The 16707-nt window shown below is 42.4% G+C and overlaps 2 protein-coding genes across 9 annotated transcripts in view; one reads left to right on the forward strand and one right to left on the reverse strand.

Moving 5' to 3' along the window:
* LOC129188002 (protein mono-ADP-ribosyltransferase PARP4-like) overlaps nucleotides 1-16707 on the reverse strand; it is an 84525-nt gene that overhangs the window by 66094 nt on the left and 1724 nt on the right. For all 7 annotated transcript variants that reach the window (XR_008572506.1, XM_054787935.1, XM_054787938.1 and 4 more), the window contains exons 2-8: nucleotides 15941-16068; nucleotides 13711-13927; nucleotides 3411-3498; nucleotides 2680-2758; nucleotides 2495-2599; nucleotides 2277-2435; nucleotides 1513-1650 (exon numbers count right to left, since the gene is read on the reverse strand). Coding sequence is in view for 6 of the 7 variants with exons in the window: in XM_054787935.1 (XP_054643910.1) it covers nucleotides 1513-1650; nucleotides 2277-2435; nucleotides 2495-2599; nucleotides 2680-2758; nucleotides 3411-3498; nucleotides 13711-13927; nucleotides 15941-16068 (914 nt within the window). In the remaining variant the exon portion in view is untranslated. The remainder of the gene's footprint in view (nucleotides 1-1512; nucleotides 1651-2276; nucleotides 2436-2494; nucleotides 2600-2679; nucleotides 2759-3410; nucleotides 3499-13710; nucleotides 13928-15940; nucleotides 16069-16707) is intronic.
* Nucleotides 1-16707, forward strand: part of LOC129188003 (uncharacterized) — a 38606-nt gene that overhangs the window by 3616 nt on the left and 18283 nt on the right. The window lies entirely within an intron of this gene.

Below are 16707 nucleotides of genomic sequence, written 5' to 3' on the forward strand. Positions count from 1 at the left end.
GACGGCCACATATTGAAAAATTACATTATGCACCGGCTACTTTGAATTTTGTACACCAACCCATGTAGATATGCCACGAAGTTACAATGTGTTCCCCCCCCCCGACAAGTCAAATGAACACAAAAAGAAGTTTTTAATTGAAACTTTTTATTATTAAAAAATCCGAAGCTACATGTCCCTGTGTGAAAAAGTCATTGCCCCCTAAAGCTAATAAGTGGTTGGGCCCCCCTTAGCAGCAACAACTGCAATCAAGCGTTTGTGATAACTTGCAATGAGTCTCTTACAGCGGTGGGGAGGAATTTTGCAGAATTGTTGTTCCACACAGGGCTATGCAGGTTTGGATTTTTTTTCCTCACTTAATAATCAGAAAAAGTTTTATTTCAAAACATTTTGTCTTCAGTTGTGTTATCATTGACAATTATTTAAATCTGTTAGATGATCTGGTACGTTTAAGTGTGACAAACACAGGGAAAAAAATCAGGAAGAGGGCAAACACTTTTTCACACCACTTTATATACAGCATATCTAAATAAAAAAATGCATCTCAGCTTTGTGAAATCGGTGAAAAAAAAATTTAGACTTAGCTCTTTTCCCCCATTTTTGCTGTATTTTTACATAAATATTTCTTTCTTCTTAAATCATCTTCGTAAACTATGTAATATTGTGACTTTATTCCCATAATATAACTTTTTCCCCAACCAAATTTTCCAAAAATTATATCTTTATTTTGCTTTGTTTCTTTCTCATAATATTGCGGCTTTAAAAAAATTTTTTCTTTAATATTTTAACTCTAAGCTACAAAAACAACAAAATAGAAAAATTATTTGTCATCATAATTTTATGGGTGTATTCCCGTAAAATGGTGCCTTTTTTTCCCCTCGCTAGAACAGGGGTCTCAAACTTGCGGCCCGCGGGCCATTTGTGGCCCGCCAAGTCAGATTTTGCTGCCCGCGACTTGACAGGAAAGACTACTGTAAATGCGGCTTGCTAGCTCTAAGTTAAGCCAATGATGCTCACAGGGTGAAAACATAACCTACCACGAAACTAAGAGTCACATGGAGAAAGCCACACCTGAGCCACACATTCTGGTTTATTGCAGATCGAATTTCTTATTATGCAAATATAGTAAAGGCTTGAATCTTGAACATTTCACTTAATATTTTGACTTTATTCTTGTAAAATTACTGCTGATTTTCCCATTTTTGCTGATGTTTTTTTTCCTGTCAAATGTCAAACAGTCGCAGGGCGCAAATGGCTGCGCTTGGGGCACCTCTGATTTAGTGGCTACAATTCACATAACACGCATGTTTTTGGGACGTGGATACTCGTGCAAAACCCACACAAACGCAGGGAGAGCATGCAAACACTACAATTGTGTCCTCATTGAAGACTTGCTGACCGTGAACAAGATATGCAGCACAGAAAATGCCTGAATGGACATGATAGTCACTCGCGACTGTTTACGAGCTATCTGAGAGGTTAGACAGTGGTGAGTACAAGCGGTAGCCTTACGTCATTGAGGCTGAGTTTGTTGACAGGGACTTGGAGGATGTTGCCAAGGCAACCCAGGGCCTCGGTCCAGAGCAGCTCCACAAAGACGCCCACATCGTGTGACAAGACTCCTGCGCTCAGTTTCTCCTCCAGCAGCAGCTGCCAATCGAAAGAGCCACGCATCAACCACGTCATCGGCGGCAACAAAAGTGCTGCAGAAAAACGGCGAGGTGGCCGAGGAGCCGAGGCTCTTTGAGGGACTGTGTCAGAGCGTCCTTGGCTCCAGCATCGCCGCGTGAATGCAACTTAAGTGCACCATTAGCATTCATTCCTGTGAAGTCAAATAGTACTTCATAGGAAGGCATCAGTGATGGTGCTGAGGAAAATCTGCAAATGTGAATCATACAAATGTCTTCTGATGCATTAAAAAAATGAGAGCTGCACGTTTCTCACATCTTACGATTGGGTTCATATTTATTAGTGTTAAAAGAGGAAGCCACTGACGAGGCGCATCATTACAGCAACGAGGAACCCTTGAAAGGTAACAGAGGGAAGTTTTTGTTTGGTGCAGCCTTTGTGTCCCCTCACAATAACTTTTATGTTGCCTCATAATGTTGCCGGTATTACCTCTGATCCACAGAGGAAGCTTGGGCTGTTTTATGGTATAATAATGTTTTATGTCTCACTTGCGCCCTCTCGAGGCTAATTTGCTGCTACTGTTTTCATAATTACTTGCATGTTTGTGGTAACTTTTGATTTAAAGTCAGAGGTGGGGTGTAGAAAACCTGTCGCAGGGGGGCTGAGCCCAGGTCTCGGGCCTGTTGGGGCATGTCGATCCTCGGCTGAAGACCGGAAGCGGGCAGAGACTCTGTCAGGGTCCTGTAGACCTCCACAGCCTCCTCTGAAGTGGGCGGGAACACCACCATGTCCCTCTCCACCGTTTCCTGTTAGCACCAGCTCCATGTGTCCAATATTTCAGTTCATTTGATTCAAAATAACTTACGTTGGCCCCCACATCGTCCTTACGGTACCGCACCACGCGGTACTGCTGCCCTTTCTCTCCTTTGGCGCTCTGCAGCTCCAGCACACAGCAGGCGCTGCTGCCATTCTGCGAAAAGGAGAACATGCATTACTACCGGCGACAATTACAGTGCAGCAAAGCCATGCTGCTCACTGTCACCGAGTTACCTTTTGAAAGATGGAATACTTGGCCACGCTGAAGTCATCCGGATATGCGGGAATGTCTTCGTCCCACTCCGTGTAAATCCTAGGAAATTCCACAGTAGAAATGACAAGATCTGTATTTTATTGGAGTTATTCAAGAGCCCTTTTTGAAGGAGCTTTGCACAGATAAGCCTTGTCGTAGTAGACGGCAGTGACATGGGGGGGATTTTTCTCTGACATTGCTCATATGGAAAGGCCTTACACAACAACCAACCTCACAAAGATATCCATAGTCATTTTCAAACAATGCAAGTACATACAGTACATGTAAATACATTATTTTATACTAGTAGAATAAATGTGGATCAGTGCATCCACAGCTCTAATGCTACGGCTGGATTTTCCCAAAATGCTTTTTTTTAGTTGGGTTGCTGATTGTCAAAATTAAAATGCTGAAAACTATGATTATCAGGGAGGCACGCAATGTCTTGGCAAATGGGCTTTGTCATTCATGTTTCTTGTATGTAGAGTATAATGTGTTTATCATCCTTCATGTACAGTGTACATGTATGTTGACACTATGGCAGTACATCATGTATATTACTGTAAGCATGGGTCTAATTAGTCTCTTGAGTTGAAGTAGTAGTGGAAATCCTGCCCTAAATGGGTGGAAAAGCGCTACAGGTGCAATAGCAATGGCAATTGGAACGCCGCTCCCCTATGACTAATCCTGTTGTGATAACGGCTGTGCACACCTGAACTTGCCCAGGATGTCTCCACTCTTCTCCGGGGGCAAGCTTTCATCCACCGAGAGCTCGGCAACCGCTCTGTCGGCTGCAAGCGCTGCAAATGCAAAAAGCAGAAAAACTCATGTGACCTGCAGCAGAATACAACAATACGATGTGTGACATGCACAAATGTGGACGAATGCAGGATCCACACCCGTGACATCGGCCTCGCAAAGGAATGTGGCTGGGCACGCCGACACACACCTGATGTACAAACACAACCTTATGTGTGACTGCTCTGCCGGGTGCTAGAAACCTCCATCTGACCTCCAGCCGCCATGTAAACAGCAGACTGGGCCCGGCACGGAGACTTTATCACGGGGCTCGTACATCAGCCAACAGGGAACAGAACTCTTGACTTGTGTCGGTGCAACGAGCAAATGAAGGCGGTGATAGACAAGAGCTAAGAGTCACTCAGCTGAAACCGGGTGGGTGTTGGATCTGATTCAATCTGTCTGCACTGTGTAAACAAAGGAGAGGAGTACACACTGTGCTGCGTTTTTTTTATTTCTTTCTTTTTTCATTAGTCCTCACGTCTGCACCACATATTTATTGCACTCTGCACCACTTGTGGGCATATATCAAGGTAGGTAGGGTTTGTGCAAGCAAAAACCTAAATCTTTTGCCCTTTTTCCCCCTCCCCACCTACACATATCTTTGCTCCTGCAGCTCCTTTTCCTCCAAACAGCAAATGTGAGGGATTCAAGTACCACTGCAAGATGTTGCCAAAGCTCGCCTGCCATGTCTCTTCACTCATTCGATAACAAAGATGTATTTATACGTTTTTATAAACACAAACGCCCGATGCCAAAGACGTGTTTATACGTCTTTTACGAAGGTGATGACGCAAGTGCACACAAATGGATGTCACTTTAAGAGAAGTTTTAAAGAGATAATTGGGATTTTTTTATATGAGGTTGTATGACATCCCCATCAGCAGTGGACTATATCAACAGTCAGTCGGATTTCCGTGATGAGGAACGTACTTCTGCTTAGTTGCTTGGTCATTTAAGTAAAGAGTTTGGCTTCTAAAAACAATATGCGTTCGAAAGAGGAATACATTTATATCATAAAAATGCCTCCTCAAAAAAAATCTGACCTCACAAATGGCTCAGCGTTATATTTGTCTCCTGCCGTGTACCTGCGCACTGTCGCCTCTCTGTTCGTATGCATGTGATGAAGATGCTCGCATCTTCATCCGCGATGGAGTGCCGCGGCCATCTAGTTTACATGTGTTCCACAGCAGAAGAAGATGCGAGCGTCTTCGTCACTGGAATTGAATGAGTTAATATGCCGTGCATAACATGAGCTAAATGATTACTATATAAGGCTTTCAAGTCTTTTTTTCCTTATAGGACAGGGGTGTCCAAAGTGCAGTCCGAGGGCCATTTCCAGCCCGTGGCTGTTTTTTTTAATTAAATAGAGTTTTAAAAAAAAATCGGCAGTAATTTAACAAGAACAAAGACAAAATATTAAGAGAAAAAAAGTAATCTAACAAGAAAAAGTCAAAATACTATTGAAATGAAGTCATAATAGCACCAGAAGAAAAGTTGAAATTTAAAAAAACAACAACAGCAAAAATGGGAAAAAACAGCTGTAATTTTTGAGAATACAGTCCAATTATTAAGAAAAAAACATTATTTTTAAACTAAATAAATTAACTCATAATATTATGTGGAAAAATTGTCATTTTAGTAGCACAGAGTTGAATTATTCAAGAAAAAATGATTTTTAAAAGTGGTAAAATTATGACAAACAAAACAAAATAAACTCGCAATTTTGGAAAATTAGGCTGGGGAAAAAGTATAAAAGAATATTATGGGAAGAAAGTCATAATGACAAGAAGAAAATTTACTAGCAGAAAGTGGCAATATATGGAAAACGCAAAAACAAAAAACAGCAAAACTGGAATCCAAAAAACCCCCAGCAAAGACCAAAGTTCATAAAAATAGTATCATTTTTCACCTTTATCACAAAGCTGAGGTGCAGTGTTTTTTCTTGAAATACATATAACCTCTTACAAAACATTGAAGTGGCAAAGTTGCATCCTTTCATTTTTCACTACGTGGCCCTTGCTGGAAAAAGTTTGGACATCCCTGGCTGAACATATTTGCTGTCTTATAGACCTCTTGTCCAAAGCTGAGGAACCAAAGAACCAATGCGGTCAATCGCTTTGTGAATGTGCTGCCGACACATGTGCACGCATGCACACACACACACAACACTTATTACCTTTACTTGTGTTTTGACAATAGTTGTGCTCGTGCATTAACACAAACACCTTAACTAGCTGATGTTTTAACACACTTGTGCAGCAAAAATCACAGCCTTAGTTTGTGGCCAATAGACATAGCAGCTGCTGAACGTGTTTTGGTGCAGAGCGGGGTGGGGGGGTTTCTTTCCCCCGGTCTCTCCTATTAAACAAGTACATCTAACAACGGCCAAAGGTGAGCTAGTTGAGCGAGCTGAAGACTTTGATGACTCTCACTCTCGCTAACAGTGCTGACTTTTGAGGTGTTTTTTGGCATGCGCTCAGCCATGTGCGACTACTTCCTATGGTACATAAAATGTTGTCAACACATTTTCACAGAATTTCAATAATTTACCTCACATTTCTATGATAGCATACAGTGAGAAGAAAAATTATGTGAAACCTTTCAAATGTCTTCTATTTATGCATCAACTGGTCATGAAATGTAGTCTGATCTTCATCTAAATCACACGATTAAACAAGCAGTCTTCTTCAATAATAATACTGGATTAGATTTTACAGCACTTTCAAGGTACCCAAAGCACTTCACAATGAAGTGAAGCAATTATTCATTCACTCCTCAGTCACACACTGGTGGTGGTACTCTACATCTGTAGCACAGCTGCCCTGGGGTAGTCTGACGGAAATGTGGTTGTCAATTCATGCCTACGGCCTCTCCAACCGCCACCAAACATGCATTCGTATTCATACACCAGTGTAGGCAGCACAGTAGGCAAGGTGGGTGAAGTGTCTTGCCCGAGGAGACAACAACAGTAACTGGGTGGAGGGAGCGAGAATCAAACCGCTAACCTTCCGGTTTCTGGACAACCTGCTCTACCTCCTGAGCCACTGCCACCCTACCACCTAACAGACGACGATATGTTTTCATATTTTTATAAAAAAAATAGCATGTAAACATTCACAAGATATGAGAGGAAAAAGTAAGCAAAGCCTTGGATTTAATAAGTGGTTGACCATCCTTTGGCAGCAATAACCAAATGACCAAACGTTTCCTGTCGGTGCAGATCAGACGTGCACAACCATCAGGTTGAATTTGGGACCATTCCTCTGTACAAAACTGTCGCAGTTTAGGAAGATTCCTGGGATGTCTGGTGTGAACAGCTCTCAAGGTCACACCACAGCATCTCAATCGGGGAGAGGTCAGGACTTGGAAAGCACGGCCACACCATGATGCTCCCTCCATCATGCTTCATAGCAGAGCCAGACCCATATGGGATTTTGGGGGCCAATGCCGATATAGTGGCTGATATATGAAATAAAAGCTTTGCTATACACAGGATATATAATGTTAATCCTACTGTGGGACGCTGTCTCATATTAAGGATGGACCTGGGAGTTAACAATTGCATATATCTTGATTTCACATTAAACCGCTGTATAAAATGGCGTCGTGTGAGTGGCAACCGGTTACAGCAGCTCTGTATTTTTCTTCCACCTTTTAGTGTTTTTATAGTATTTTAGTCTTCTTCTTACTTTTTCTTTTGGTCTCATTTGGTCGAGTGTGCAGCTATGGAGGTTCATATTGTTACTTTTCTAGTCTGCGCCTTGATGCTCTTTGAACTTTTCAGTTCAACTGTGGGAAACCTCTTCAGCCACGGCTCCCCATTCAACCAAGGCTCCCCTCTCTGCGCGGAGAGGCCGGAGATCCCCAAGGAGCAACGGAGGAGCAGAAGAGGATGCAGGTCGGGAGTGAAGTGCAAGAAGCGGAAAAGACGGTACAAGCCATGTCTACCATCTGTCATCATGAGGAACGTAAGATCTCTCCCCAACAAGATGGAAGAGCTAACGGCGCTGACCCGACTGCAGAGGGAGTACCGGGAATGCAGCCTCATGTGCTTCACGGAGACTTGGCTGAGTGAACTTTTTCCGGATTCACACATCACACTGGACGGATTCCAGCTGGTACAAGCGGACAGGAATGCAACGAGAGCGGCAAGAAGAAGGGAGGGGGAATCGCTGTGTTTGTGAATGATAGATGGTGCCACCCGGGACACATCTGTGTGAAGGAGCAACTGTGCACCAGAGACGTGGAACTGTTAGCGGTTAGCATGCAGCCATACTACCTTCCGAGGGAGTTTTCACATGTTATTGCTATGACTGTTTCCATTCCCCCCCTCAGCGGTCGCTGCTGCAGCTATAGAGCAGATCCACACCATCGTCTCTCAACTTCAGAACCAGCACCCCCAATCCCTCCTCCTCATCTCCGGTGACTTCAATCATGCTTCCCTGTCCTCTGCTCTTCCCACCTTCACCCAGTATGTCAAATGCCACACTAGAGACAATAAAACTTTGGACCTCCTGTATGCAAACATCAAGGACGCATACACCTCATCCCCCCTCCCTCCGCTGGGTCGTTCTGATCACAACCTCGTCCATCTTGTCACAGACTACAGTCCAGTAGTGAATAAACAACCCCCTGTGAAGAGGCCTGTGAAGCAGTGGTCTGAGGAGAGCAGTGCTAGGCTCAGAGACTGCTTCCAGACAACAGACTGGGAAGCGCTCTGTAGTCCCCATGGCAGTGACGTTGACAGCATGACTCACTGCATCACAGACTATATCAACTTCTGTGTGGAGAACACTGTGCCCTCCAAGTTGGTGCGGTGTTTTCCCAACAACAAACCCTGGATGACCTCTGAGATTAAGGCCCTGCTGAATAAGAAGAAGAGGGTCTTCAACTCGGGGGACAAGGAGGAGCTGTGCAGAGTCCAGAGGGAACTCAGGCATAAGATCAGGAAGGGGAAGGACTGCTACAGGAGGAAACTGGAGAAGCGGCTGGGGGAGAATAATGCCAGGGAAGTCTGGAGAGGCCTGCAGACCATCACAGGCCATGGTAAAGTAGTGGGGAGAGACCGAGCCAGTGGGGACAAGATCTGGGCAGATGAACTCAATCTGTTTTTCAACAGATTTGAGTGTGCCCCCCCTCCCTCCCATACCAACTCACCACTTTTCACCCCCACATCCCCATCCCAGCCATCCTCTACCCCCCTCTCCATAACTGATGATCAGGTGAGGAGTCAGCTGAAGAAGATCAAGGCAAGGAAGGCCCCGGGACCGGACGGCATCAGCCCTAGAATCCTCAAGGACTGTGCTGACCAGCTCTGTGGAGTTCTCAGGCACTTGTTCAATCTCAGCCTGAGCCTGGAGAAAGTCCCGGCCCTGTGGAAGACCTCCTGTGTCACAGTGTCACATCCAGAAGTTCTCCGATGACACAGCCATCGTTGGTTGTGTTTCAGAGGGGAATAATCTGGAATACAGGACGGTCATCAGGGACTTTGTCAGCTGGAGTGAGCTTAACCAGCTGCAACTCAACACCAGCAAGACAAAGGAGATGATCATTAACTTCCAGAGGAAAACATCTCACTTCACACCGGTGAACATCCAGGGAGCGGACATAGAGTTGGTAGACAGCTACAAATTCCTGGGTGTTCACCTTAACAACAAACTGGACTGGTCCGTCAACACCCACACCCTCTACAAGAAGGGCCAGAGTCGCCTCCACCTGCTGAGGAGACTGAGGTCCTTTGGTGTGTGCAGGACTCTTTTACGGACCTTTTATGACTCTGTGGTGGCCTCAGCCATCTTCTATGCTGTGGGCTGCTGGAGAGGGGGCAGCACGGACAAGGACACGAGCAGGATCAATAGGCTGATCAGGAGAGCGAGCTCTGTCCTGGACGGTCCTTTGGACTCCGTGGAGGAAGTGGGGGAGAGAAGGATGTTGGCTAAGCTGACATCCATCATGGACAACACCTCTCACCCGCTACATGATACTGTTTTTTCCCTGGGTAGCTCCTTCAGCAGCAGACTGTTACACCCACGGTGTAAGAAGGAGAGGTTCCGCAGGTCCTGACCGCTGTCAGGCTCTACAACAACTGCACCACCTGAACCATGTTGTAGTCACCATGTATTCTTTACTTGCGTATCTTGCTTGCTGCTGTAACAAGTAAATTTCCCCGCTGTGGGATAAATAAAGTACAAATACAAATACAATACAAATATAATAGTCTTACATTAAATAGTAGTAGACATGTGGATTAACAGTTGCATCTATCTTTATCTCACAGAGATGCGACTTACACCATGTCAGAACGCTGTAATACACTCTGCAAAAATGACTGGAAAAAACGACCCTGACAACGTGATTCCGCAAAGACGTTATTCTCATGGGGCACTAAAGTGTAGTTTGTGTTATATTGTATTGCAAGTCACAGCTTACCATGGTGTAAAAAAAAAATGCAGTTTCTTTCGCCGTTTCTCTCGTCGTCTTCTGTGCTGCAGCCGAGTGAGTGTGACTGGCAGAGCTGCACCTCGCTGGTCTGTGTGTGAGGGGGTGGGACCAGGTACCCCAGCAAGGTGCAGCACAGAGACACACAGGGACGGGCAACAGTGAATATATCAATTACATATTCACCGATGTTGACTGATCAGTGATATGTGTTAATCGGTGGGTTCTACCTCATAGTTAGGATGTTGGTGTGCTGTGCCATTTTTCTTCCACACGTGTCGTAGCTACACGTGTTACTCCCAAACAATTCAACTTTGGCTTCATCTGTCGACAGATTATTTTGCCAGTAGTGCTGTGCAACACCGCGACCCTAGTGAGGATGGATGCTGTGCAACATTCACGTGCTCTTTAGCAAACTTTAAAACACGCAGCAATGGATTTTTTTTAGACAGAATTGCCTTCTTTCTTGGTGTTCTCCCGTGAAACCTTTGCTTGTTTCACATTTTACGTATGGTACATTTGTCAACAGACATGCTGGCATGTGCCAGTGATTTCTGTAAGTCTTCAGCTGACATTCTAGGGTTATTTTTGACCTCATTGAGTATTCTGCATGTGCTCTTGCAGTCATCTTCACAGGACGGCCACTCCTTGGAAGAGAAGCACCAGTGCTGAACTTTCTCCATTTATAGACAACTTGTCTACCGGTACATACTTTTGTAACCTCTTCCAGCTTTATACAAATCAACTACTATTAATCATAGGTCTTCTGAGAGCTCTTTTAAGCAAGGAATGGTTCACATCAGGCAACGTTTGTTGACAAGAGTCTATTCTAAACTGGCGTGGTGTTCTGTTGGCCAGAGCAGCTTTAAGCCACACACCTCCAATCTTGTCTCATTGCTTGGACTCCAGGTTGGCTCAAACCCAACTCTGATTAGTTCTCGGGGAATCTGTTGCCTAGAGGTTCATTTACATTTTCCTCCCTGTCCTGTGAACGTTTACCTGTTATTTTCAATACAAATAGAAAACACATAATTGTTTGTGTAGGATTAGTTTAAACAGAGTGTGTTTGTTCATTCTTGTCATTTAGATGAAGCTCAGAAATGTGAGAAATTTCAAAGGCTTCACATACTTTTTCTTCCCACTGTATATCATCAAGGGACAATGCCAGAGAAAGCAAACTTGTACAGTATATACTGTACTTTCGAGTAGTCAGTGTAAAGTCAACCAGGCAAAATTCTGAACTGAATTGAAAATGTCTCCCAAATTCCAATTAAATTACGTGAATGTGAATTTGAGGTTGCAAACAGGAACTAGCATTCAAATTTGATTTCAAGAAAGTAGAATGGAAATTCCATGAAATTATAATTTTGTCTATGCCAGAATCATGTTTTGAATTTCCGCGAAGTAGGATTCAATGTTAATAAATAGAACTTTTCGTAGTAAGAACATAGAAAACACGTTTATGACAGACACATCATTTAACATTATTAGAGCTCTGTAAGCATGAAATAACACCCCTATAGTCAAGGTTACACTCCTCTTTTCTTTGTTTATATCACATAACGAAGGTATCACTGCAGGGACATACCAGACGGCCACTGCTGGCATACTTCTTCTAAACTTAAGAAAGTGTTTCATTTGATCTCAGCCTTGGCATGTCGGTTCAGCTCTGCTGGCTCAGTAGCCAATCTCCATGCAGTGTGAAAGGTAATGTTATCTAACGACCAGAATGCTACATATAATTTGTCTTTCAATATTTTTTTACTTATAATAGGCCATAGTCAACAACAAAATTTATGAATGAATGATTATTTGAAAAAACATGATTCAGTGAGGCGGGGATATTTGAACTGCCATATAGCGAGGGATGACTGTGTTCCAAATGGAGGGAATTTGTGTTTATTTTAGTGCTTGCAAAGTATTTTTAGTATTTAAGCCCAAAACATTTGCTAAGCTTGACAAATTCTTCCTGTTACATGGCTGTAAGGAATTTAAATAAATTTATGTCAATTCAGTTCCACTTCCCGTCATTCCAATTCAGCATCCTGTGGGGCGGAGCAAATATGGAATTTTGCACACGCAGCCGTGATTGTGTACATATCTGGCAACACAAGTGAGTGGGAAGATAATTGCACCGGACACGAGTGCTGCCGGCGCTGGGGAGCTGTGGTTTACTTTTGGGACACGTGACTTTCAACATGTTCTGTGACATTCTGACGTTCCAGTCCACTGGTGGTGGTAGCAGCATCACGGCCCAGGGCTGCACGAGTGCTGCCGGCACTGGCAGAGCTGTGGTTCATTTTTGGGAAAGCTAAATTGCCACATGTATTGTGACACTGTGAAGCAGATGTTAGTTTTCCAACCTGATAAAGTGTCCAAACACACCCCAAATAATGGTGAAGGAGGAGTGGACATGTATGTCTCCTCCAAACGTGAAGCTAAGTGAGCATCTCCTCAAGTGGCAGGAAGAAAGGACGGTGGAGGAGTGCAAGGTGTGTAACATCCAGCAGCTCCTCTAGTGATGTCATCATGGAGGAGTGGAAGAGGATTCCACTAACAGTCTGCTCAATTCCATGCCCAAGAGGATTAAGACTCACCCTAAATATTCACACCAACCACACAAATTGGTAGGGGTGTAACGATACGTTTTAATAACAGTTGGATTCATGGTTGCCGATACCATTCAAGGACAATATTGGTTCATTTAGAACAATACGATCCGAAATGATTCAGTAGCTTTCAAACCTTTTCAGCCAAAAATTCAAGCAGTGTGACTGTGAAATAAATACCTGGATACTGCACAGTGCAGGTGAAATTTCCTAGAATCCCGTTGTCTTTTGTAAGGGAATCCGATATAAATGTATTAATAATGCTTACATACTTAAGAATAAATTATCAATGAGTACAAAAAATGTCCGAAAAATCAAGACAAAATCAGGATGAATAGAGGGTGGTATAGCTTGTCATGATAATTTTTTAACTTTAAATAGTGCAATCCAAACCCTTCATGACTGACATGCTTCATGCATGTGCATATGTGTATGCGAGTATGTCTGAACATAGAGAGGGAGATGACAATGAATGAATGCAGCACATGAATGAGGCATCTTCTCCGCGCCGACTCTTGCCACATCCAATATGGCGACAATGTTGACGTACGGATCAGTGTAAGAAGCAGCAGCGAATGAACTGTGTTTCACAGGTCCACTACAACTCCCATGACCACCGCATACCCGGAAGATGATGACATCACCGACAGGCAGACGGAAACAAGTCTTTATTATTAAAAGTGCTAAAAAGACAAACATACATATAAAGCCTGCCGTGCTTAAATCCAATTCTTCAATTCCTAGTATCGATTCAATTGATGGATTACCTTTTTAACGCTGTTAGATTGATATATATGTCATTCTGAATGGAAACTTGAGAACCCAGATCGATGTAGTTGAATCGTAGGAATATAAATCGATGTAGCGAATGAATGGTTACACCCCTACAAGTTGAACATGTTCTTGTTATATCCAAGTTTATTTACTATAGTATAGTCACTGACAAGATATAATAAAATACTAAAGTGTGAGAGAGCGGTGTATCAAATTTTGTGAGCTCCTACATGTTTGCAATTGTTTGGCCTTGGTGGGGGTCTGTGCTCTACTGACTGTCATTCTGGTCCAGACTTGGTAAAGGTATCATATTTGACACAGCACGCCATGTCATGGCGGGTGAGAGTCTGTAAATATATCACAGTACAAAAACAACACAAAAAAAGTTACCTTGATGGTTGAATCCTTGAACAGGCAAGGTATGAGGAAGCGAGGGAGATGAAGGCGAGGAAGTATCCAGCTTGTAGTCCTCGATAAGCAGGAGGACGCCTCTCCTCAGACAGGTGTGTACATATTCCACACCCACCACTGGCGTTTGGTACTTCTGGATGCTCCGCAGCCTGTTGGTGCTCAGGTGGGACACGTCGCTGACGACCACGAAGGAGCACTGTGAGAGGTATAAGGAGCATTAGGGCTGCTTCTTCACACATACGGAATATAAAGAGTGGCTCCAGAATTTTCTGCGTGTTCTACACCAGCAGCATTTCCCTTAAATTCCACTGTAAGCTTCGGCTTCGGTGGTAGTCATGTTTTACTGTGACTCACACTATCAGACACAGCAAAGACTGTCAGAGGTGACTGTGACAGTACAGGGCTGTCCAAAGTGCAGCCCAGGGGAGCCATTTGCGGCCTCTGGCTGTTTTTTTATTGGACCCCGGGACATTCAAAAAAATATATCATTTAACAAGAAAACTAAACCAAAAAAAAAACAAAAGCAGCAAAAAATGGAAAAAAAATCAGCAGTAATTTGACAAGAATGAAGTCAAAATATTAAGATAAAAAAGTTGTAATCTAACGAGAAAAAGACGTACATTTTTTTTAGGAACAATAATGGCATTTTAATACAGTAAAGTTGTAATATTAATGAATGTTTTTTTTAAATCACAATATTATAAAAACCAAAGAAAACAACAAAATACAGTTTAATTAGGTTGCGTAAAAAATTGAAATAAAGTAAAAATATTATGATAATAAGATCAGAATTACTATTATTATTGTGTGAATGCCTTCAAAGGCATTCACACAATAATAATTCTTCTTCTTTTTATTCCGTCTCATTTTTTGGCTGCTTCCACAAACCACATTTTTCAACGTATTCCAAATATTTCAACACAAAAGTGTTCCACTTATTCACGCCAAGTGTGCTCTCTTTTCTCCATGTTTCTCAAATTTCCACATTTCCCAAAATTCTAACATTTCCACAAAATGTTCCCATTGAAAATGAATGGGCCATTTTTCAAACATCCACAGTTCCTAAATCTTTCAACGAATTCAAAACATTCCAATTATGAAAAGGTTCCACTAACTAAGCACTACAAAATTCACTATTTTAGACATTCAAAAAATTCCCACTTTTTCCAAATTTTCCGGGACCTAAATTTTTCTTTTTCTAAGAAAATTTTCACGGCCCACATTTCTCAACCGATTGAAGCCATTCCAACATCAAACTGTTCAACACGTTTAGGACATTAATTCCATATTTTTTCAAATGTAAAGAAAATCATAAATTTTGCAAAATTCACGTTTTTTGTAACACCAGTTACCTTTCTGAAGATGCTACTATTTCCACATTTCTCATCCGATTCACCTCATTCCAACATCAAACCATTCAACAAAGTCAGGACAATCATGCTATGAGCCACAGAACAAAAAATTTAAAAATTTTGCAAAATTTAAAATTTTTCCCAATGCTGCTTTGTTTCAATGGGCTTCTTCCAATGGACGGCCGATTCAATTTCTCAACCGAATCAATCCATTCCAACATCAGACTATTCAACACGTTCACGCCATTCAGACTCCCAATATTTATACTGGACAAAAATTGAAAATTTTCCCAAAATTCACCCTTTTCGCTAAAACTAGTTACCTGCTACTACTGTCAAATTTCTCAACCGATGCTGCTTTGCTGCTTTGTTTCAATGAGCTTCTTCCAATGGACGTCCGAATAAATTTCTCAACCGATTCAAGCCATTCAAACATCAAACTGTTCAACATATTCAAGACATTCAGGCTTTCAATTCCCCAAAATTCATACTTTTCAAAAAATTCAAAAATACTTTGATCTAAAGACTCCTAAATACTTCCACATTTCTCAACCCATTCAAAGTGTTACAACATCAAACCATTCAACTAATTCAGGACATTCTTGCTAAAATACGCTCATTCTATGAAATGAAAATTCAAAATTTCCCCCCAAATTCAACATTTCTGTAAAAACTAGTTACCTGCTACTAATTCCACATTTCTCAACCGAATCACCTCTATAGGTATTTCCGCGAGAAATGGAGAGTGAAGTTAGTAGTACTATGGTTTTCCGCATAAGCAAACCAAGCAGGAAGTGCCTACAAACAAATGTTGGTAGTAGGAAGGCAAAGCTTGCAGCACACAATGATGGACTTACTTGCTTGTTGACCACAAAGCAAAGTTTTCCTCCGTTTTCGGTCACCAGTGACGTCACACTCCTCTTCGCCTTGAACGACAAGTTTTTCAGCTCGAAAAGCACAGTGCAGTTGTCAAACACTGCCATGCCTGAAAACAAAGTACACTTGTCAGTCAGTCATTAATAAATCTTCGACGTTTTGTGGTTGACTATGGCCTATTAATAGTTCAGAAAAAAAAAAACAAGAACTAAAAAACAAACATAAGGCATTAAGACACACTGACTGTAGTATTCTACACTGTCACTTGGTGTCAGTAATGTTACATTGATGAGACAATAGCCACAGCAGGAAGTACCGTAAGAAAAAAGGGAAGAACAAGGAACTCTCCAAATGTGTGAGTCTATATCACATGTGTCAAACTCGTGCCCTGGAGGGCCGAGACGCTGCAGGTTTTCTCTCCAACCAGTTTCTTCAGCACGTGATTTAATTGATGAGCTCCTTCCCTCAAACTGAAGGTGTTGATCATTAAAATCACCTCTTTAGTGACAGGCTGGAAAGAAAACATGCAGTGTCTCGGCCCTCCATGGCACGAGTTTGACACCCCTGCTCAATATTATGTGTTATTTTCTCTCATTAGGTGTACTACATTGGGTAACAGGAGTGTAAAGGTGACTATAGGGGTGTTATTTCATGTCTAGATGACTCTAATAATGTTAAGATGCTATGCTATAACTACAAAACTATTCCATTTGTAAATAACGACTGATATTTGGTGGAGATTCACTCA

The sequence above is a fragment of the Dunckerocampus dactyliophorus genome, chromosome 9 (genome assembly GCF_027744805.1).
Source record: "Dunckerocampus dactyliophorus isolate RoL2022-P2 chromosome 9, RoL_Ddac_1.1, whole genome shotgun sequence".
Classification (NCBI taxonomy): Eukaryota; Metazoa; Chordata; class Actinopteri; order Syngnathiformes; family Syngnathidae; genus Dunckerocampus; species Dunckerocampus dactyliophorus.